This window comes from Toxotes jaculatrix, chromosome 15 (assembly GCF_017976425.1).
Source record: "Toxotes jaculatrix isolate fToxJac2 chromosome 15, fToxJac2.pri, whole genome shotgun sequence".
NCBI lineage: Eukaryota > Metazoa > Chordata > Actinopteri > Toxotidae > Toxotes > Toxotes jaculatrix.
In genome coordinates, this window is record NC_054408.1 from 4,903,187 (window position 1) to 4,925,243 (window position 22,057).

At 41.0% G+C, this 22,057-nt stretch overlaps 1 protein-coding gene across 4 annotated transcripts in view; it reads right to left on the minus strand.

Moving 5' to 3' along the window:
* Nucleotides 1-102: 102 nt before the first annotated feature.
* Nucleotides 103-22,057, minus strand: part of neb (nebulin) — a 57,867-nt gene continuing 35,912 nt past the window's right edge. The window contains exons 100-142 of one of the 4 annotated variants that reach the window (XM_041056916.1): nucleotides 21,864-21,968; nucleotides 21,572-21,676; nucleotides 21,366-21,470; nucleotides 21,099-21,203; nucleotides 20,610-20,714; nucleotides 20,364-20,468; nucleotides 20,159-20,263; nucleotides 19,850-19,954; nucleotides 19,365-19,466; nucleotides 17,353-17,454; nucleotides 17,117-17,224; nucleotides 16,929-17,033; nucleotides 16,703-16,807; nucleotides 16,503-16,607; nucleotides 16,276-16,380; nucleotides 16,028-16,138; nucleotides 15,815-15,925; nucleotides 15,608-15,709; nucleotides 15,376-15,480; nucleotides 14,754-14,843; nucleotides 13,064-13,177; nucleotides 12,657-12,761; nucleotides 11,909-12,013; nucleotides 11,501-11,605; nucleotides 10,576-10,686; nucleotides 9,711-9,821; nucleotides 8,727-8,840; nucleotides 8,491-8,595; nucleotides 8,275-8,379; nucleotides 7,810-7,914; nucleotides 7,234-7,326; nucleotides 6,704-6,796; nucleotides 6,121-6,213; nucleotides 5,510-5,602; nucleotides 5,040-5,132; nucleotides 4,554-4,646; nucleotides 3,674-3,766; nucleotides 3,049-3,156; nucleotides 2,702-2,888; nucleotides 2,301-2,393; nucleotides 1,904-2,044; nucleotides 1,646-1,749; nucleotides 103-975 (exon numbers count right to left, since the gene is read on the minus strand). In XM_041056916.1, the coding sequence (XP_040912850.1) occupies nucleotides 802-975; nucleotides 1,646-1,749; nucleotides 1,904-2,044; nucleotides 2,301-2,393; nucleotides 2,702-2,888; nucleotides 3,049-3,156; nucleotides 3,674-3,766; nucleotides 4,554-4,646; nucleotides 5,040-5,132; nucleotides 5,510-5,602; nucleotides 6,121-6,213; nucleotides 6,704-6,796; nucleotides 7,234-7,326; nucleotides 7,810-7,914; nucleotides 8,275-8,379; nucleotides 8,491-8,595; nucleotides 8,727-8,840; nucleotides 9,711-9,821; nucleotides 10,576-10,686; nucleotides 11,501-11,605; nucleotides 11,909-12,013; nucleotides 12,657-12,761; nucleotides 13,064-13,177; nucleotides 14,754-14,843; nucleotides 15,376-15,480; nucleotides 15,608-15,709; nucleotides 15,815-15,925; nucleotides 16,028-16,138; nucleotides 16,276-16,380; nucleotides 16,503-16,607; nucleotides 16,703-16,807; nucleotides 16,929-17,033; nucleotides 17,117-17,224; nucleotides 17,353-17,454; nucleotides 19,365-19,466; nucleotides 19,850-19,954; nucleotides 20,159-20,263; nucleotides 20,364-20,468; nucleotides 20,610-20,714; nucleotides 21,099-21,203; nucleotides 21,366-21,470; nucleotides 21,572-21,676; nucleotides 21,864-21,968 (4,629 nt within the window). In that variant the 3' untranslated portion in view covers nucleotides 103-801. Of the gene's footprint in view, nucleotides 976-1,645; nucleotides 1,750-1,903; nucleotides 2,045-2,300; nucleotides 2,394-2,701; nucleotides 2,889-3,048; nucleotides 3,157-3,673; nucleotides 3,767-4,553; nucleotides 4,647-5,039; nucleotides 5,133-5,509; nucleotides 5,603-6,120; nucleotides 6,214-6,703; nucleotides 6,797-7,233; nucleotides 7,327-7,809; nucleotides 7,915-8,274; nucleotides 8,380-8,490; nucleotides 8,596-8,726; nucleotides 8,841-9,710; nucleotides 9,822-10,575; nucleotides 10,687-11,500; nucleotides 11,606-11,908; nucleotides 12,014-12,656; nucleotides 12,762-13,063; nucleotides 13,178-14,753; nucleotides 14,844-15,375; nucleotides 15,481-15,607; nucleotides 15,710-15,814; nucleotides 15,926-16,027; nucleotides 16,139-16,275; nucleotides 16,381-16,502; nucleotides 16,608-16,702; nucleotides 16,808-16,928; nucleotides 17,034-17,116; nucleotides 17,225-17,352; nucleotides 17,455-18,709; nucleotides 18,815-19,364; nucleotides 19,467-19,849; nucleotides 19,955-20,158; nucleotides 20,264-20,363; nucleotides 20,469-20,609; nucleotides 20,715-21,098; nucleotides 21,204-21,365; nucleotides 21,471-21,571; nucleotides 21,677-21,863; nucleotides 21,969-22,057 lie in introns of all 4 variants that reach the window. The other 3 variants (XM_041056917.1, XM_041056918.1, XM_041056919.1) reach the window with 3 other exon arrangements.

The window sequence follows — 22,057 nt, forward strand, 5'->3', positions numbered from 1 at the left end:
GAAACATGCCCACAAATGGACAGAGAAATGATCACAGATATTAGCACAGTTACCAACATTACAACAAATGTATCTCAGAATGAGAACAAGGAGGCAGAGTGCTGCAGGAGCTTGGTGTGCTTTATTAGCTACTGATTAAAGGTAGAGGACGTGCCTTACCCCAGGACCTAAATAATCTGAAGAAACAAAACACACATTCTACTAGTGGCCAGCCTTCAGTGCAAAGGAGGGAAGACTGAGGCTTGTCTCATACAACTCGTCAGGAGTGGTTTAATCATGGAGGAGGTAGATGGTAACTGACTCCTTGTAAGTTTCGTCATTTTAATCATTTCCTTTTTCTCTCCATAGAACTTCCATTAAAGGCATCACTGGAACTACTTGAGCCCATTGTTTTTATGAGAATATACTTCAAATGTTTTCTATATATTAAATATTTTTGAAATTTACAAAATGACAGGCCAGGACGTGTGTTAGTGACTCTTGCTTTTCCGAGACTGTCTTAGAGCAGTCAGAACAAGTTAGAACAATCTAAAATAGTCTGTCATTCATAGTAGGCATAGTATGTATAATCAGAAATATTTATATGTCATGTCGCAATGCTTATGTCACATCCACAGGCAACAGGGGCAGCAGCATATGAATGATAACAGACTTACCAACAATTACAACACAATCCAAGTACAGTTACAGAGCTACAACAAACTAAAAGCTACACATTGCACTAAACCACAGTTGTGATCACAGGAAGACCTGTGGATGTGTCTCGCCCACTCCGGTGGGGACAGTGGGCGGGCTTTGTCTTTAAATTGCTTCAACATAGTTGGCTGGCAGCATGCCGGTCTTGCCGGTGCGCTGCACGGTACCGTACATCCACCCCTCATCAATGGCCTGCACGTTAACAATGACATCGCCATCCTTGAAGGACACCTCGTCACTGTCGGCCGCAGCGTAGTCGTACATGGCACGCACGGTTTTCTGCACAGGGTAAAGAGAAGTCAGTGTGTTTAAAGGCAGTGTGAGTGCGAGAGTTTAAAGGATAAGGTTGGTGAAATCATATATTTTTATGTTTTTAGAAACATTTAGAAAAACAACAGTAAGGATTTCTAACCCAAGGCTGATACAGGAAATAACACAATATAACCGCACCATGTTTTTTCAAAATTTAAAAACCCTCCACAATGATCTACCTTTCAGTAATTTTAACATGCCAAGAGAGGAGGCTTGGATAATTAGAACTCTGGCAGAAATCAGACACAATCCTCTCACCAAGTCAGGCTTCTTTGTTTTTTTTCACTGATCTTTAATTAATTGACCATTTGCTAAACCTCTCCCCTGAACAGTGATTGCCCAGTTCTAGCTTTGCAATCACAGCTACACAATTTGCACCATGAGATTATGCCTCTCCACAACTATCTGTATCATTCATGAACTGGTGCAAAAAAAAAAAAAAAAGCCCAACAGATACCACCAGTTACTTCTCAGGCCACAGTCATCAGTGATGCAGCGACGCATCAGTGACGAGGTACTGTGTACACTTGTGCACAACTGCAGCAAGATGAGAAGCTGAACCACTGCAGGTCAGCAAAAAACACGTTACTCAAGACTGTCTTGTGGAGTGTGTGTGATGTGATTCAGTGCTACTAACTCCAGTAGTAGAGGGGTGTGAGGGGATGGAGGAAACTGTAGTCTGCTGGGTGGCCACTGATGATGACCTCTGCTGCAGCTCCACAGTCTTAGCATGCTGGTAGCCTGCAGATGAAAGAAAAACACAACACAAGACCCCACAGATAAGGCACAGTCTGACCTGTGTCTGCTGGTACAATTACACTGTAATGTTTAGATGCTATCATTTTGTATACTGTATTTGTTGCTGAAGTTTACTGTAGTGATTCTGAATCATTACCCATGGAGGAGGCCATGAAGCCGTTGCTGTAGAGGGACATGTGGTGGTCAGCGTCCTGGGACACCTCAGACTTCTCATCAGCCATGCCGCTCAGAGCGCTGGTGGAGCGGGAGTGCTCCTTGCTGCGACGCTGAGCTTGCACTGTCAGAACAACGTCAGAGGTAAGACACAAAGACTTCTAAATGTAAAATACAGTCATATTATTAGATTTACATAATTCTAGTCATGGTAACGTAGGGATAATTCCTTTTTGATTCAGTTGGAAATCCCATGGGGAAATTACCATAAAATCTGCTACTCACATGAACTAAATCACACCTCTTAATCCGAAACACAACTAAAATTACATCTACCTCTTTAGACCTGTGAAGGGATCCTTTTGAGTTTCTCATCTCACCTGACATCATGTGCAGACTCCTGGACTGGATATTGTCCTCAGCAGGGTCATAGTCAAACACAGAGCCGGGGTTTGTGCGCCACACGCGCAGATCTGAAGGCACAGAGTCAAATACGGCATCAGCCAAGTTATTACTAACTCCAAATAACCAATCTCGACCTGTAAACTGTGTCTCAGTCTGTGTATAAAAGCTCTCCCCAGTTTGTGCCTCTCACGTGTTACCATTGAAAAATAAAAAAGGAAAATTAACGTTGAGTTCTTTAGGAATTTAATCTAAAAAGGATCCAAAGCCTGTCAGTCTGATTTGGTCTTTCTTTCAGCATTTCTTTACAGTTCAAATTGTCCATATCTTTCTTCCAAGACACCAACAGGTGAAACTAATGACATGCTTGTAACTGTACCAGTGATGGTCTCCTGGTCATGCTCTATGGCACGTCTCCTCTCCATCTCCACCACACGTCTCTGGATGCCACGGTAGCTGATGTCGCTGAAGTCCTGGGTGTTCCTCTTCACGCGCTCGGTCACAGGGTCGGAGGTGGTGGGAGTGAAGCTGCCCTTGTTTTTCTCAAAGTCCTCGTGGTATCTCACCTGAAGGCCACAAATCACAATCACAGCACGTTTATTTATATATGTAAGTACTGCCACTACTAAAAAGTATATATGCCTCTGTAAATTTAAGACAGTCAGTGTTAACAGTCCTGAACCACTGAAAATAAACACAATTAAACAAGCATGCACAAAATCTTACTCCAGAAATGATGCGCTGGGTCTCCCTGACACGCCTCATTTCAGGTGTGTCCAGAACGAAGGCGGCCTTGCCCTGGACCTGCCTACGGAAACTGTCAGAGTACAGCACCTGGTGGAGAGTGAGGACGGGACAGTGGATAAACAGAGGACACACAGTGAGCGTCTGAAATGTTTTAGACCTGAATCCATCACACAGTAATGGTAGTACCATTAGCATCCACAGCACAAAGGGTGTGGCAGAGAGACTGAATAGTAAGAGGGCACACACAGCTGCTGGCAGAAAGAGCTTTGTGGATTACCGGGGCTTCAGACGAATGAATTAGCAGGGAGGTTTTTATTAAGAGGTTGAAGTATTAAATGAAACAAGATTACATCCCAGTCTTCAGTGGGAGGACGGCGGGGGAACAAGATGGAGTAGTTTCAACAACAGGAGAGGTTAGCGGTGATGATGTGCACAGACGCACCACAGCTGGTGGTATCAAACACATTTAAAGAGAGCGCAGTCGGGGGCAATTAATATGATTAACTAGAGCCAGGGGGCAAGTCAGTTAGAAAGAGGGTTAACGTGGGGTTGAAGTAGAACATTTCTTAAGAAGAATATGTTCTTGAAGTGGTTGTGAAGGTACCGAGCTAATGTTTTCTTGGTTCCTTTTGACTCGCTCCATCTCTGGAGTAAACACCACAGGAGTTCCCTTGGCTGAACTGTCTTTATACAACACCTACAGGACAGAAGCACAGTGCCCCCAAGGGGCCAGTCAGACACGCTGAACCATACACATACCACACACCTATAGGACTGGTTTCATAGACTTGGATTAACCTCTTTGAAAGAAGATACACGGAAAGCAGTTTTCAGGATTATTTAATCTCAGAGAAGGACTTGCTTTCAGTTTGGGTTTTTTTTGTTGTTGTTTTTTTCTTCTTTTTTTTTTTCTTTGGGAATATATTTAAGAAGAGTCTGAGAAATTGGTCCTATAGAGTGATTCATCCTGGTAGCTCCTGTCGAACAGCCAGGATCTGTGATGTAGGAACAAATGTTGAGATAAACACACTCCTTATGCTTCAGCAGGAGATTTTGCTTGTCATTGGCTGTGAAGGGGAAATGAACTCAGCAGCACGCAGGGGCTCTATGTGAAGAAAGCTGTTCTGCGGGTTAGAAAACACTGTATTCACAGGGCAGAGGGGAGGGTTTCACTCAGGTTTAAGGGTTGATGGTTGAGGATTAAAGATGATTTGAAAGAGTAAAAGGAGAAAAGGAAAAAAGAAACGAGTGGATAAAAACTAAGACTACATTAGGGTCAAAGTGATGATGATGGCAGGGCTGGAAATCAAGAAACTGCAGTCTGCGCCTGGAATGGAGGTGGATGAGCAAGAGGCGATGAAAGCATGAGATGATGGCAGAGGGGAGGGGAGGTAGCAAACGGGCTTATAAGAGGCATTACTGATGGGCACTACTGTCCACTCTCAACTGTTAGGAGCACACGTGGTTCGGTTTTGTTCTACTACCGAGCTGATGTGCCTCTGGGTTTGTTTGACCCGCTTCACCTCAGGAAGGTCTGGTATAGCTGTGCCTCGACCCAAAGAGTCCTTGTATTTTATCTACCCAACAGACAGTTTGGGTTTCGTGAAGAGAAATTGGAGGAAAAAAGTAAAGAGCAGGTCAATCAGAGGCAGTTGCAGGAAGACACAGAAAAAGACACAGCACAGCACAAAAAAAAAATCACAGCAGACATGAAACGGAATTAAACACTCCACTTTTTTTTTTCCTGAGAAATGAAGAAGCAGGTTATGTTAGAGACAGTGGAGTTTATATCTGCGTGGTGGGTTTGATGTGACAAACAGTAACGGTTCAGACATCTAAACGACTGGTGATGGCTCAGGAGAAGTGTTACGGCAATGTGTTTGAGGGAGATGAAGAGTGAGGTAGACGGGCATGGACAGAGGCAAATGAATGCACAGCACAGGAGGATACAGGGTCACTCTGTCTAGTACCGTGCTAATATTTTGCTGATTGCGTTTAACTCTCTCCATCTCTGGGGTCTCTGATATTGACGTGCCTTGTCCCACTCCTTCTTTGTATTGAAGCTTTGAATGAGACAGCACAAAAATAGTCAAATATGGTGGTAACACACTCAAAGGAAGATTAGTTTTTAATTTAGGAGGGAAGGAAATTTGCAAAAGAAAAAAGAGTAAAAAAATCTGGGGAAATGCTGACAGATATAGGAAAAAATTAGGTGAACTTGTGTTTTTGGGTAAATGTGAATTCAAAATGAAGTCAGCAAATAAGGCTGGAAAAGGAATGATTTATGGAACTGAGTTAGGATGGAGGAGGGAAAAACGGTACTGCAAACAAAGAAGATAAAATATGGTAGATCTTTAGAAAAGTGGGAGAGGTCAGAGGGTATTTTGAGGAATAATTATATGGGGATAAGATAAGGGTCACTGCAGGTCTGTTCCTCTACCAAGCTGATATTCTTCTGGGTTTCTCGGACCCGCTTCATCTCAGGGAGATCTGGTATGGCTGTGCCTTGACCCACAGAATCCTTGTACTGTATCTGCCCAGTGCATAAATTACACAGGTACAGAGTAAGACAGGGACAAACAAAAAGCACAATATGTACTGTACACACAGACAGCTCCATCCATCCATAACAATGACATACACTTCACAACAACTGATAATAAAAAGTTATTTCTCATACTGATTTTCACATATTTCAGTGGTAGTTGGGTACACTGGGAATAAATAAAAGTGTGAAATACGCATGATGTGTTTTCAAAATGGATGATACTTGATTTAGTTTATTACTTCAGGGTTTGGAATGAATTGTTTGCAGTGAATTATCATGATGGGGAAAATCCTATAGACCTGTCAAACTGCCAATATCAAGTCATCAACCAAGACTGCTAAAAAGGAGTGATTTATGAAGCTTAGTTAGGATGGAGGAGGGAAAACTGGTAATAAAAACTCGGTAGGTAAAGTTATCTAGACTTCAACAAGAGGGGGAAGTCAGAGGGTATTTTGAGGAATGATTATAGGGAGATAAGGGTCACTGCAGGTCTGTTCCTCTACCAAGCTGATATTCTTCTGGGTTTCTCGGACCCGCTTCACCTCAGGGAGATCTGGTATGGCTGTGCCTTGACCCACAGAATCCTTGTACTGTATCTGCCCATTGTATAAGTTACACAGGTACAGAGTAAGACAGGGACAAACACAAAGCACAATATGTACTGTACACGCAGACATGTCCATCCATTCACAACAAGAACATACACTTTACAACAACTGATGATAAAAAGTTACTACTCATACTGACTTTCACAACATTTTTCAGTGGTAGTTGGGTATGTTGGGAGTAAATTCTGAAATATGTATGATTTGTTTTCAAATGGATGATATTTCATTTAGTTTATTACTTTAGGGTTCAGATGCAATGAATTATCATGAAGGAGTAAAATCCTACAGAACTCCCACTTCACGTCAACCAAGACCAGTAAAAAGGAGTGATTTATGTAACAGTTAGGTTCAGGGAGGTAATAAAAACGTGGAACATAAAGTTCTCTAGACTTCAAAACAAGTGGGAGAGGTCAGGGGATATTTTGAGGAATGATTGTAAGGGGATAAGATAAGGGTCACTGCAGGTCTGTTCCTCTACCAAGCTGATATTCTTCTGGGTTTCTCGGACCCGCTTCACCTCAGGGAGATCTGGTATGGCTGTGCCTTGACCCACAGAATCCTTGTACTGTATCTGCCCATTGTATAAGTTACACAGGTACAGAGTAAGACAGACAAACACAAAGCACAATATGTACTGTACACGCAGACAGCTCCATCCATCCATAACAACAACATACACACATAAAGTTGGGAAAGATGCATGATCTGTTTTCAAAATGGATGATACTACAGACCCCTCAAAGTCCCCACAGATGATGGAGATCTGGAAAATGTGGAGGCTTTGAGGGGCTATATAAAATACTAAATTAGTTAAAAGGAGCAAACAAACTAAAAAGTAAAATAATACATATGAAAAAAAAGTGAAAAAAGTTGAGGGGAAAATGGTCATTTGAAGAGATTACATGGGACAACTCTGGTTATATTCTCGGACACTAGATAAGGAGGGAATATGTAGGGAAGACTGGTTGAGGAGGAGATCAAGGAGTGCAGGGTCACTCTGTGGAGTACCGTGCTAATGTTCCGCTGGTTGCGTTTAACTCTCTCCATCTCAGGGGTCTCGGGTAAAGCTGTTCCTCCTCCCAAATCCTCTTTGTACTGAATCTTTACATGGACGAGGAATGAAAGCAGCAACCAGAGGTTAGCCTGATTTTAACTCTTGGATAAAGAGGACTGGGTCTAGGACTAGCTTGATTAAATTTCTTTTGCACCTAATGAGCAAAATTGTACTTTTTTTTTGTTCAACAAAAACACACTGAATGAGACAAACATAGAAAAGAACATTTCAATGAGCAACAACGTGGTGCAGAGAACAAAGTATTGAACAACACGCAAGCTCTGCACTAACATCTATAGAACAAACTGTCAAGGGTTAGTTGCGTGAATAAAAATGCAGCATATTTGACAATGTTAAATCTAAGGCCTAAGGTTAAATAATATGTGTTTGGTCCAAAGAAAGAAGGGCTGCATATCAGGGTTTGTTAAAGATTAGGAAAGGAAGTTTAAAAGAAAAAATTCAAGGAAAATTTTTAAAAATGTGTTATGAGAAAATGTTAAAAAAAGAAAAAAACATCACGGAATAGATACCAAGCTGAAATTCTTTGTATTCTCTTTAACACGGAGCATTTCAGGAGTGTCCTTTACAGTAGACACTTTGCCCTTTATGTTTTTAAGGTCAATCTGGTATTGAAGCTACAGGGAGAAAAACAAAAGTGCAGTTAAAGTGTTTCACAATGATTCAGAGGTAAAACAAAAAAGAAAAGAAAGAGAAGAAAACAGAAGAGACACAACTTGTTCCTATGAAAAAAATTATCTTAGTGTCTAAGTATTAGCATGAAAGATATTTTCACTTATATACCTGAGTAAAACGTACAAAAACCGACACCAAACACTACGAAAGTTTAAAGTATTAAAGATAATACTTTACAGCAGACATGGAGACGTACACAGAGCCAGCAGACACTTGGAGAACCTCTGCCTTCATACTGAAGAACAGGGACATGCTGCCCTAGTAAGACCCAGTGTAATCCATCGTTTACATTTACTACTTACAGTGCTGAAGTTCTTCTGGTTCTCACGGACTCTCTGCATCTCTGGGGTGTCCAGGACTGGTACATAGTGAGACATGGTCTTCTCAGCCTCCTCTTTGTACTTTTTCTGTTGGACAAAAATAATCTCAATTTAAATAGAGACTAATGTTAAAAGACTGACCTTTTTTTGGGTTTGAAACGAAAGGAGAGTGGAAAGTGGTTCAATTCAATACTCTACCTGGCTGACAATGTTCCTCATCTGCTGAGCGTGGATGATGTCCGGGGTGTCGATGACAGTAGTGTAGCTGGCCCTGTCCATCTCAGCGGTCTGCTTGTACTTAGTCTACGGAGCAAAAAAAAAAAAAAAAATAGCAGGGAGCACAAAGTTTGATCCTAATGTAAATTCTGATTTAACATGTCTATGGATCATACACCGTATGATTATACCGACAGCCCAAAGCAAATGATTCAGACCTGACTGAGGATGTCAGTAGCATTCCTGGCCCTCATGAAGTCTGGGGTGTCTGTAGCCAAAGCCAACATTCCCTTGCCCTTGATCTCCTGCTCCAGTGCCTTCTTGTACTCTCTCTGTAAATGTTACAGGTGACACAGCATTACATAAAAACACTGTACTCACCTGAGGCAGACATGACTTGCAGACTAATGTAACTGACAGGTTTTCTACTCATTCATACTGAGGGGGGCTGCAAGCCATGTGTCCTGGGGGAATGGCGAATAAAGAAAGTTAGAAGAAATTAGAAGATTTTTTTTTTTTTTTAAAGGAACAAATATGGTTATTGGACAGCAGATTGTGTGTGAAGAATGTGCTCCACTCAAAACTGAAAAATAAAACAGCAGTGGTTAAGGATAGATTGTTAAAGCATCATTAGTTATTTTCAACATATATTTTCTCTTAACTTTCTATTTGTTTATCAAAGAATCTTAACTGCTTGACAGCGCTACATCTACGGTATCTTGCACTCCAAAAATCAACCTCAGAAGCACCCAGAACATATTTTGACAAAACAAATGACTAAATTAAAATTATCTAAAGATTTTTTGTGTCAGCTTTGATGCTATCTGGACCATGGCAGTCAGCATTTGTTTAGCTCCTTCTGTTTTAAAAATGCGATATGGTTGTCTGTCTACATGAGCAGTAAATGTGTGAATTATAAACTAAAGTCAAACAATAAAAGCCAATACATGCTCTGAATATATCTGAGGTTGCTTTTTGAAATACTTATCAGATGTGAAGGAAAGAGTACAAGAGAAAATTAGTGTTGTCATGAAGCAGGGATAAGGTAAAGAGTCAAACCCAGCCGTTGCCCTTTTAGTGAGATAATGAAGCTTAGTTAAGAGGGGATAGGACTCAGCAGATGATGCACCAAGAGCGGGATTGTGGGAAGTCACTCAGATGAGAGAGTGATGCCACCTCCATCACCTCTCAGTCAGTCATACCTCGCACAGGATTTGAGTGGCATTCCTTGCTCTCAAAAGCTCCGGAGTTTCCTCCAGTACAGTTAGCCCTTTACCCTTCACTCCCTCCTCTAGATCCTTCCTGTACTCTTTCTACAGGATGGAATAAAACAGAGAGACTGCAGAGAAGGGCACACAGGCAGGCCAGGCCAAGGCATACATACAGACAGTACAATGGGCAAGCTCTGCTGCTTGCCTTTAGAGCTCAAAGTCACTAAGTCTCCCCCCGAAAAAGAAACTAAGCAGTGATAGACTCCGAGTTTAGGTCTATTGTATTGCTATTTAAAAAGTGAAGACTGTTACAGTCAGGCACATTTTCACAGAGAGAAGGGAGACATTGGTGACTTTGGCAAGAATCCGGATAAAAGACAAGGTGAACCGTAATTTATCAGATAGAGTGTGGAAACAAAAACAAAACAATTCAAGTCAGTATTTCACCTTAAAAACATCGCTGCATTATTCAGATCATTACATGCAGACATGCAGAGTTTTTACAAATAAAGGTGTTCGTGGTCTTCTGCTAGATGAAGGGTTGACTGTGAAATTAGGAATCCAATGTCAGACAAACAACGCCAACTACTTTACAACAAATCACACAGTGGGTACAGACAAGAAAGATGGATAAATGTTGCATCATTAATAGTTTAGGGCTGTGTACTGAATCATGCAAAAGAATTAAAACTAAACTGCATGGATGGACGTACAGGAGGGAAGGAAACACTCAAAGGATTAAAAAAAATAGTGTAAAAAAAGGGGGACTGTGGTTGTGATGTAGTCTTAGTATGATTATAGAGCATGGGTGAGGTAAATAGGGGAAGTTGTCAGGGACAAATTGTCCTTTAGTTACCTCACTGGCTATTTTGGTGGCGTGTCTGACATGTATCATGGCAGGGGTGACCTCCAAGCCTGAGAGGTTCTTGCCCCTCATGTACTCCTCAAAGTCCTTCTTATAGTCTTTCTATTGGCCGCAAAGACAAGACAGGGGGACAGACAGAGCTCAGATAACCACATGCAAGCAGTGCTGGTTCACAATGCAGTTACCCCATCCAGGTTCACACCATTCAGCTTAAAATGACACTTATTTCTAGATCTGAAGTCACTAATGTGAGTATTTGAGTGCACATGTGTTTTTTTATTCTGTGAGAGCAACTCTTATATTCGGAGCCGGGAGTTTAACACTGAAATAATGGTAATCAATAAAATCATCAATACTGTAGAAATCCTTAATCCAGGCTCGTTAGAATTTTTTTTCAGACACTGCAACAAACATACTCTTTACCTTTGTCATCCCTGCATATGAAAGGGTGATTAAGGTGTTGGAACTTATACTATAGACACTATTAGGGAACAATACACGAGGTGTTGGGTAAGTTTAACACATTTTACACTGCCTTCTTCCAGCCCTTTTTAAGCACAGCTAGTTAAAAGTAGAGAATAGTAAAGGACTGACAGTGGGAGAGACAAATTACTGTTATCTAAAAAAAGAGAGAACTAATCAACAAGTAACAGGATACGTTAACAAATAAGCGCTGAAACAGTCTTAATTAAATAAACTGGCATTAAAGGCACTGTAAAAGGTTTTTTCCAGACTGAAGAAACATTCTGTAACAATAACTTGACATCCAACAAGCTGAAGCACATAAATATACAACAAGAGGCAATACAATACAGGTTAATACATAAGCAGACACTGAAGAGTCTTTGGATTCAGAGAGAGGCCTGTAATGGAAAGCATACTGTATTTGCAGGTGCTTGAAAGACAGAATATTTACCTGGCTCTGCATGTGCTGGGCCTCCTTAGCAGTCACATATGTGGGTGTCTCAAAGTCCAGCATGGGCTTGCCCTTTTCCTTCTCATATTTCTCCTTGTATTTCACCTGGAACAGCCCACAGAAATGTAATGTCAATTGTTCTGAACAAGTTAACTCAAAAAATATTATGCAGGTACTTGATATAATGGTTTTCATTTATTCGCATACGCAGCTCAATCAAATAGAAAAATTGTGAGACATGTTGGTGTTGCCAGACATCCTCGTGTAAGTGCCAGAAATAAAGATATAAGATGCAGATGTCACATACACATCTGTTAAGCAAGAAAGTGGTTAGCAGTTGAAACCCACAGCAGTGTTTCTGGGAGGGCGCAGTGTTTGCTGATCCCCCCCAGAGCCTGTACCACTTACGTTGCTTTGAAGTTCAGAGGCCTCCTTGAGATGGAGCTGTTCTGGTGTGTCAGGAATCATATGGTAGTGACCCTTACTCTCCTCAAATTTCTTCTTGTAGCAGTACTATGGGGGAATTCCCAGTCAAGTAAGACAGCTCAGTACAGCAAACCAGAAAAAGAGCGTCTGTCCGGTGTTTACTCCCACCCATTACAAAATATTTTAGGAAAGAAACAAAGGCAGTAACTTTATAACTATGAAAACAGCTCTTGGCAATGTCAAAAATATGACATACTGACAAAAACAATAGGAAGAAGAAAATTAAAAATGGTAGTTAAAAATTGTGTGAAAAATGATTTAAAATCAGTGGAGAAGCACACAGATTTGTGTTAAGGTGATTATTAATAAAATACTAGTTTTGCATAAACTACAGGAGGAAAAAAAATTAAACTGAAAAAGTGATAGAGGTTATAGAAGGTGATAGTAAGGGAGGGTCAAAGGTCAAAAAGGTCAAGGGTGAGAGGGGTGGGTAAGGATCACTACCAGATGAGCTCACAGAACAATGGATGTTTGGATGATGGAGCTTAGTGCATAAATCCATGAGATGGTCAAGAATCTGCAGCACGTGTGTTGTTACTGTGGTATGACGGAAACACTGAGCTCAGACACATTTCAATGAACCACAGAGGGTGACACTGAAACTGAACTGAGTCCCAGCAGCTTCCTGGGTGAGAGCGAGTGGAAGGGTTAAGGGCTGATGGTGTCTTACGCTGCTGGACAGCTTGCTGGTGCTCAGGCTGTGCTGCATGGACAGAGACTCGGCCATGTCGGTCACAGGCTTGTGGATCTTCTTCAGGTCACCCTTGTATTTCACCTGTGGATGGTGTTCATTCGTGATGACAAATTAACATATTGTACAGTGGATGATGTTTGTATTAGAAATGGTGACTCCCTGAGATTATTACTGAACCCTTTCAAACTCAACTCTAACAGCATGCAGAGACATTAAGATACACCTTTAATAGTCCCACAATGGGGGACATTGCGTGAATTAAAAGGTGTCTATGATTTTGTCCCACTGGGCAGTGGCTGACAGAATGAAGCCATCCTTGTTGTTTGACATGACACTGAAACTAAGACATTATGTGGAATGACGCAGATTATGTAAGCACCCACCTCACTAGCCAGCACATTGGCATCCTTCAAAGTCTTGTAAATCTTACTCTCCTTCAGGTCATATTGTGGTTTCTTTCCTTTCACCTCCTTGTCAAACTTCTCCTTGTACTTCACCTAAAAGAGTGGGATATATATGAAGGAGTTAGTATAGGTGGTTACTTTTGGGGAGACCAAAACCAGTGGACGATTTACATGAATCCATCACACTGAAACCATATAAAGGAAAACTTAATGCTTTTTTTATAATGTATAAAAAGGGATAAGTAACTCAGATATCTTATACTTTTTTTTAAAAGCTTTAAACAGTTTTTGTACTGCATTCTCAATTAACACTTGACTTTAGTTTGTATCCCTTGTTATACAAGAAAAACAACTGCAGACCAACAGTGTATCTTCTAAAAATTATTAATTTTTCCATGCATCAGTTTATTTTTAATTCCCATTCAGCAATTATAGTGATAATTAGTCCCAGAGGGCAAAAAAGTCTCTAAGGGCATGTTCACATCTGCATTTTGGTTCAAGGCTTGAGAAGAAAATCGTATATTTTTGGACTTTGTCTTCTTAAATTCGTCTTTCTATCATAAACAGCATATATTAATTTGACAGGTTTGGTCATACTTTCTCCCTACACACAGTAAAATAAGGAAAAACATAGGGGAAAATATTCATTCCAGAGCTGTACCTGAGTGCATTCAAAGGCTTTTTTTTTCTCTGTTGATCAGCAAAGGTCAAATGAAGTAAGAGTTGGTTATGACCACATGATCTCATAAAGGTGTCACATAACCCCATCACATAATTTTGTGGTTGGGCCACATTATTTCATGAAAGCAAATCAACTGCACCAGAGTTTGCTTTGAAGTGGTTGCCGGGGATTAGGCTGCAGTTTGCCTGGCAGCATTCACAGCTACTGTGACAAACCACATGAGTAAAGCAATCACAACATGGTTCTTCTCAGTCAAACCAAACCGGTCAGCTGTGGAGACGCCCTCAGATGCTGGCGTCGTGCATCCAGATATAACCAGTTTATGCACGGATTCTGCTAAGACGGACTGTGGTTCACACTTGACATCAGAATGCATCTCAGTACGTCTCAACTGACGATCTGTGAGTGGATTTTATTTCGCTGACTACCCAAGATGTATTCTAGTGCTAAGTGTGAACAGAGTCTAATACAGAGTTTTATGATCCACATAAACACAACATGGACTTCATATATAATGAAGTATATATGGAAGAGATAAGGCAGCATGATTGTGGTTGTGTTTCAGTTGAACTCTGGACAGTTCTTTCAATCGGCAGATCAACCAGCTTTAGAGAGAAAGTGAGACAACCTCCTTTTTGAGCACAGTCATAGAGAAAATGTGTAAATCCTTCCATTTTAACATTCAGAGACACACACAATGACTGAATGACGCTGTAGAAAAGTGGGAACATTATAAAAAATGTGAACAAAATAAATAAAAAAGATTCATTAGCATACAGTATTGGCACCAGTGCAACTAATGCAGCAATGCAATGCTTGTCTATGCCTCAGCAAAGAGCCAGAGCTTGTCAGGGATAATAAAATAAAAAATTTAAATCAGATATCAACTAATCAGTCAGTCAATAGGTGGATACGAAGGGAACAGAAAGACAGAGGAGACACACATATAGTAGCAGCCCGTTGGTTTCAGGGCATGAACCTCCTTACATCACTAGTCACGGCACTCATTTTCTTAATGTGGCGCATCATGGGGGTATCATAGGAAGAAGCTCCATGGAGGGAGGGCTTGGCCTCCACCTACAAAGCGCAGTGAGATGGAGGGATGAGAACACAGAAACCAGGACATTTGGAAAGGAGAGAGGAGAGGAAAGAGCTGAGGAATAAGGACTGTACAGTATAGAAGGATGAAGGAAGAGGAGAAGTGTAGATGGACAGGTGTAAGGATGAGAGGTGGGGAGATGTACAATGATATGAGCAGTTACACATGTAAATTTACTTTCATGGAGTCACAATGACAGATTAAGGCATGGGTGATAATGCAGGATGGCAGAGGAAGCACTATAGAAGAGCTGCTAGTTCTATCGTTAGCCCTACAGGGCTGCTGCTAAGCATCTACCACAGCAATACTACTCTGCAAATATTAGCTTATGGAAGCTGATCTGACGATGACACCCAGGCAGCTGATCTTTGCTGGTGTAACATGGCTTCCACTGACTGATTCCAGTGGTCACGTATTCAAAATAAATAAGGGAAACATTTTCTAAGAGATGATGACTGTAGAAACCAGTGGGACAGCTGCATGACAGATGGCTGACATGGTTTGGTGTACCTGGCTGGTCAGCTTGGACACCTCAGTAGCCAGAGCGATGTCTGGGCGGTGGGCCAGAGAACCCCCACGGCTTGCCTCCTCACGAGCCTTGTCACGGTAGCCAATCTGATGGAGACAAGACCAAACAGTGTATTGGGTTTTTTGTGTACTGGGCATGTGTATACAGTATTTATTGTGTGTACACATTAATCTATAACCTACAAAGACTTTTTTGCATCTACTTGATAGTTACCTCACTGATAAGTCTGGCAGCCTGGGTAGCCTTCTTTATGTCAGGACGGTCAACTACAGTAGTGTAGTGCAGGTTGGCTTTAGCATCCTTCTTGTAAGCAACCTGTGGCATTGGGCAGAGGACCACACAGAACAGAGTAAGTGCTACAAACTGATCAGCACATCAGAATAAAAAAGTTATTTTGGCACAGATATGGAGATGACTCACGCTGCTCTGAGACTTGGCCACGTCGATGGCATGCTGAACATCAGGTGGAACAATCATCTGGTTATACACTGACTTGCCCTTCTCCTTCTCAAACTTCGCTTTATACAGTTTCTGGAAGGAGAGAATGGAAGGTCAAGGCCCGCAGCACAAAAACAGTTCCGGATTACGAGATAGCTGAACAGATTTTGCAAGATAAACGTGAGAAAGTTGTACCCCGCTGACGAGCTTGTTGACCTCCTTGCTGTGGGCTGTGTCACGAGTCTCAGACAGGGTAGTGAAAGAGCCAGACTGCATGACCTTCTTACTGGCCTCCTTGTATTTGCTCTGAGGAAGAAAATGAAGAACTTATATAACACATATTGTAGTCATCAAAACAGCTGTTTCATTCTAATATATCAAAGGATTCCTCAAAGGTATACAAAAACTGGTTAATTTTCTACTGAACTGAACTGATGTTTTACCTCTGATGCCAGAGTTCGCACAGCCTTGGCATGGAGGATTTGAGGAGTGTCCATAACGGGCACATAGTGGCCCTTTTCCTTTTCATACTTCTCTTTATATTTCACCTGGAGGGCAGAAATGAACAAAATTAGTTTACAACATGTCACAACAACAAACACACCACAAACAATACATTCTGAAGTAATTCTTTCATTGTAGAGTTGCTCATAAAGAGGGGACAACTTACATCACTGGCCATTTCAGCATTTTTCTTGCACAGGACAGTGTACTTGTCATCAACTACAGGTATCACACAGCCCTTCATCATCTCTTTGTCATACTTGTACTCAACCTGTGGGTGAAACAATGGGAGAAAAATAAATACTGTTGCATTTCGTTAAAATTAAAAATTAAGATCACACACATTAAGAAGAAGCAACGACTCACATCACTCTGTTGCAAGGAGTTCTTGGCAGCATTGACAAAGTCAGGTCTGTCTGTTGTCCAGATCCACTTGTTCTTGGTGGCTTCATACTTTTTCTTGTAGTCAAGCTAAAAATGAAAAAAAAAAAAAAAATAAAATCATATGTTTAATCAGTATTTTCAGGTAGGTTGAGTTCAGCTTTAATCAGTGATGAACATAAATAGAAATACTGTCACTAAAGATACTTACGTTGCTGATGTTCTTGTAAGCCTCCTTGGCAGCGCGAATATCGTGAGCCTCGGGGTCCATGTTGATCTGAGCCTTGCTCTTCTCGTACACCTCTCTGTACTTCAGCTGCAAGATGCATGAAAAACACACACCGTCAAACATAAAAATGCATTTCAGATTTTGGTGCAGCCAGTCTGAGTGGGACTTACACTGCTGGTGATCTCCTTGACCTTCTTCATGTGCTGCTGGTATGGCGTGTCATAAGGCAAGGTGTATCCCTTGGCCTTGGTCTTGTTGTACTCCATCTTGTAGATGATCTAAAGAGTAATAATCACCACGTAGTCAGGGGCAGTTCAGAATAATCCAACATTAATAAAGACATTGTAGAATTTTTTATTGTTTGCTCTGGGGACAAAACCAAAGCAAAACAAAACTCACAACTTACATCACTGATCTTCTTGCTGCGTTTGTGGGTCTCATACTCAGGAGTCTCCAGGACGGCGGTGAACTTGTCCTTGGCACGTTCATACTGTTCCCTGTACCTCCACTGATGGAGGAGGACAGCGTGTAAACAGAAGAAAGTTAGCATCGCTCATAATCAATTTGCTGCTGTAATCAGTAAAAATAAGGACAAGGACTATCCCAGAAATAGGGTGGACGCATTTGTGAAAAGAGATCCTGGAAAGACAGAACAAAACTGTCCTGATGCTGAGACAGACAAAAAGTCACATTTCAGCATCACATGATGTCCTCCTCAAAGTCAATTCAGAGGAAGACACTGTTTGACTTCATAAAATCACTATCTGTTATAATACAGCTAAGATGTAAAAAACAATTTAATGAATTTATATTTTTCTTGGATTGTTCTCTGGCAATAAAAGAGAAAAGTCCAAAGACCTAATCAATTAACTAATTAATTATTTCAATGTCTATGCATTATGTAATATATATAATAATACACTTTATCAAATGAGTGAGGTGGTGCCATGCATGAGTTTAGAAAAACGTGCTTTATGAAACATGCACAAACACAAAGGAGTTATTTTCCAGATGAAAATGAAGACACGTGTTACCACTCTTCATTCATGAAGGTCTGCAGTGCCCACGTAGTTCACAGTGACCAGCGCGCCATTGTATGCTATTGCTCACTGAATCTGAGGTTGATATACAGAGTGGCTAAAGATGGGGTTTACTCAAGAGAAGACAGGGAAAGCAAATTAACTTATATAATGTCTGAATTTGGCACTTTAGTAACATCAGAAAAGACATTATGTACATAAGTGGGTGCCACTTATTGACAAATAAAAACTTATAGGAAGAAAACTATTTAAAAGCTACACATGGGCCTTAACAAATATCTGGTGACTCATGTATAGATAAATGATATCTTCTGTCTCTGTAGGAGCTATAATGCTGCAATTTGCTGCATTTCTGACTCTAGATATGTCTGTCTGCTGTTGGGCAACCACTGCACTGCATTTTAAGATGAGTTAAAGGTTTGGTAATCAATGAGACATGAAGGGAAGTGAATAGGTGAAGGATGGGATTAAAGCATGAAAGATAAGGGTGGAATGCATGGAAGTTAAAACCCCTTTTGGAATTAAAGTGAGATGAATGGAGGGAGCGAGTTTCTACAGGATGAGCGTTTGAAAAGAACCTGTCCAGAAACAGCTGGGAGCAGCAAAGTCACCTCGTGACTTTCATTTACAACTTTAAGTCTCAAAAATACACAGAGCTTATTTTCTGCCTGTTTGTGGACAGGGATCAGAGGTACCATGGTTCATCGCTCTGTGGCTGTTTACCTTACTGCTCATAGTGGACTGGTAAAGGGCTGTGAGGATGTCAGGACGGAGTAGCTCATTGCAGCCACTCTTTAGCAGATCCTTTGCCCTGGATTTATACATTGCCTGTCCACACACACAACATACACACACACAGCATGCCATAGTTGAGGACAGATGAAAAACAGCAGTAACACTGGGAAGACTGGAGAAGTACTCCGGAGATCCGAGTGTGACGAAGGAGCTGTTTGTCCTCATCTGTGCCCTCAGAGTGACAGATCACATCATCACCTTCTCGCTTTCTCTCACTTTTGTTCATGGGTTTGGAAATATTTCTGATTTAATCATCAGTGAATCAGTGAGTTACTAAGCTGTCTTTCTGGTGGCACAGATAAAGGAGAGTCCCGCTCACTCAAGACAGTCTTCCAGCTGCTACTTGAGTGGCACTGTTTACAGTAACCTGTGTGGGACGAAAAGAAAGAGAGAGAACGAGCATACACTGATACAGAGAGGGAGAGAAGTTTATCGTGTTGGAAGAGCTATCAGAGCCATGCGAAGACGACCACCGGCAGGTCTGTCGACGACCTCATGCACCAGTGTCAGAGGTCTGGAGGACCGGACTGGAGGTAGCAGTAGAGGAGGCAGGCCAGTCGTACAACACAACCAGGGCGTTTACCTGGCTCATCTTACTGTTCTCCCTGGCCAGTTGGTATCTAGGATCATCTGTAGTTATGGTGAACTTATCCTTGGTCTTCTCATAATTAGCTCTGTAGACCCTCTGCTCAGAATGTCAAAAGGTGATTAAAGACAAATATCCAGGAAACAATGTGCACTGTCATGTGATGAGACTTCTCCAGGGAACAAAGGAAGGTTAAAGCAAGCTGATATGAAGAACAGTGGACACACTTTAAACACCTGATATTATGGTTACATATAACAAAAACAGGCCATGAACATTATAGGTAATTATAAAATAGTACTATGACTTCACACTTTTACCTCCAAGCTGAGAGTCCAGTGGAGATGCACAGAGACAGAGAAATATGACGATTAAAGTGTCTATTTTTTACAAATATGATTTAACAAACTAGTTTTAACATTTTTTGCTACAAAAAACAATATTTCAATTGCTGTATTCGGCTAAAGAACGAAAGGACTCACATCGTTAATGAGAATGGAAGCATTCTTGGCAGCCTGGAAGAACGGAGTGTCGCAGGTATACTTGAAGTTGCCTCTGTTCTTCTCAAAGGAGGCTTTGTACAGTCTCTGTTAGCAAGAAATGAAACTGTTATTAGGCACATGAAGAAAAATACCACACTCCGTTAGAGCTCCCTGCATGTACAACAAATGAATTTGAGACAACAAAAGTAGTATATAATATTTTCTACACTATGAAATACACAAGTATTTTTTTTAGCAGTTTATCAAATTATTACAAATGTTAAACTGTGAACTAAATAGATCCTTCACCTCACTGTACAGCGCCTTGTTCCTCTCCGCCTGCACCAGCTCAGGTGTGTCCCACACAAAGCAGCCAATGCCCTTCAGCCAATCCAGGTCCTCCTTGTACTTGACCTATAAAAAAAAACATCAAAAGAGATTAAATTTCAAAAACTGTGGGTAAATAATTTATCACAGTGTACATCATTTTGGATTGAAAGTCAACAGTACTCACGTTGCTGATGTTATCATTGACAATTCTGCTGAAGAAGAACTCAGGACGGTCGGGGATGGACTTCCAAGTACCCAGAGAGTTAATGTACTTCTCTCTGTATTTAACCTGAGGTAGAAAGATGCAGAGGAAAAACATTAAGAGAAAAATGATCTTCAAGCTTTTGTTAACATTGTATTAAGGTGATAAATAACAAGGTGCACGGACTTTCATGACAAATAATCAACAAGCTAATTTCTAATTGCCGACCTCACTGATGTCATCTGTGACTCTGCGGTGGTAGATGATGTCCAGAGCATCCTTGACTGTGCGGTAGTGGCCCTTGGCGAGCTCAAACGTCTCTTTGTAGCGCAGCTGAAGACATGAAGAACAAAACGCGCCACATATTCATCAAAAACAAATGCATATGTGTTTAGTGGTATTTGTAGAATCACCTCTCCATCAGTCAACATAATTGGCAAAAGCCACATTTTTGCACTCATTTGTTCAGGTAGAACTTTGTGGAACAGTCAAAAGTTCCACAAAAATTCTCCAGCTTTTCATAGTTTAACTAGTAGCTTCTTCAGGTGGAGTAACACAGGTTTGCACGTTTTCTAGATTACTGCTCCAAAATCAGTTAAGCAACACTCACCAGTTAATTTCCAATTTCTCAATCTCAAAGTAATCAGAAATAATGGTTCTGGTTCATTATTGTTTGTAAAAAAAGAAAAAAAAAAGTTATTTAATGAGCATACTCACATCGCTGGACTGAAGGTAGGCTTTCTTGGCACGGACCAGGATAGGTGTATCAGCAATGGCAGTGTACCTGAACTTCATCTTCTCATACTGTTCTTTGTACTTGTTCTAAGGGAAGAAATCATTTATATAATACATCAGAAATTTGTTTCAGAAGAGAGCTGGATAATTCAGATCAGTTCAGCAGTAATGAAGGTATAATAGCCCACTGCAAAACAGCATGGAAACCCAGGAAAAAGTAATGGTGATACGAGTAAGGGAAAGACTTACATCACTGTAGACCACTTTCATTACTCTAGCATGGCCCATGTTTGGAGTGTCAACTTCCTGAGTGAAATGGGCTCTCTCCTTTGCAGCCAGATCTGTGTACTGCCACTGTAGAGAAACAGACAGAAATAATCATTAAATTATCAGAAAAAGAACATACATCTATGTAAAACAATACATTCACTGAATGAGGCTGCATCAGAACTTGCTTTGTTAGTAAGCTGCTGGGCCCATTTGGCTCTCTTGATGTCCACAGAGTCCAATGTGGTGGTGACCTTAGCCATTTCCTGCTTGCTCTGGGCTTTGTAGATCAGCTGAAAATAGAGGAGCATGAAAAGTCAAGTCATTTATTTTATGACAGAAATAAACCTTGGAGGACATGGTAAGCTATTAAAAATAAATAAATAAAGTAAATAAAAAGACGGTTACTCTTGTTTGGAGAACGGATTATGTGGAGATATTCATAGAATGTGACAAAATGGGTTCAGTAAAACAACTCACATTGCTCATGTGGGTCTTGAGCTCAGTCACACGCTGGTACTCTGGAGTGTCCAGGACCACAGAGAAGTTGGCAAGGTTCTTTTTGGCCTCCATCGGATAGCCCACCTATAAAAGTCATAAAAGGCCATATAAACAATCACATGCCTCTGTAGCAAGTTGAATATGCACTGAAAATGAAGGATCCTGAAATAATG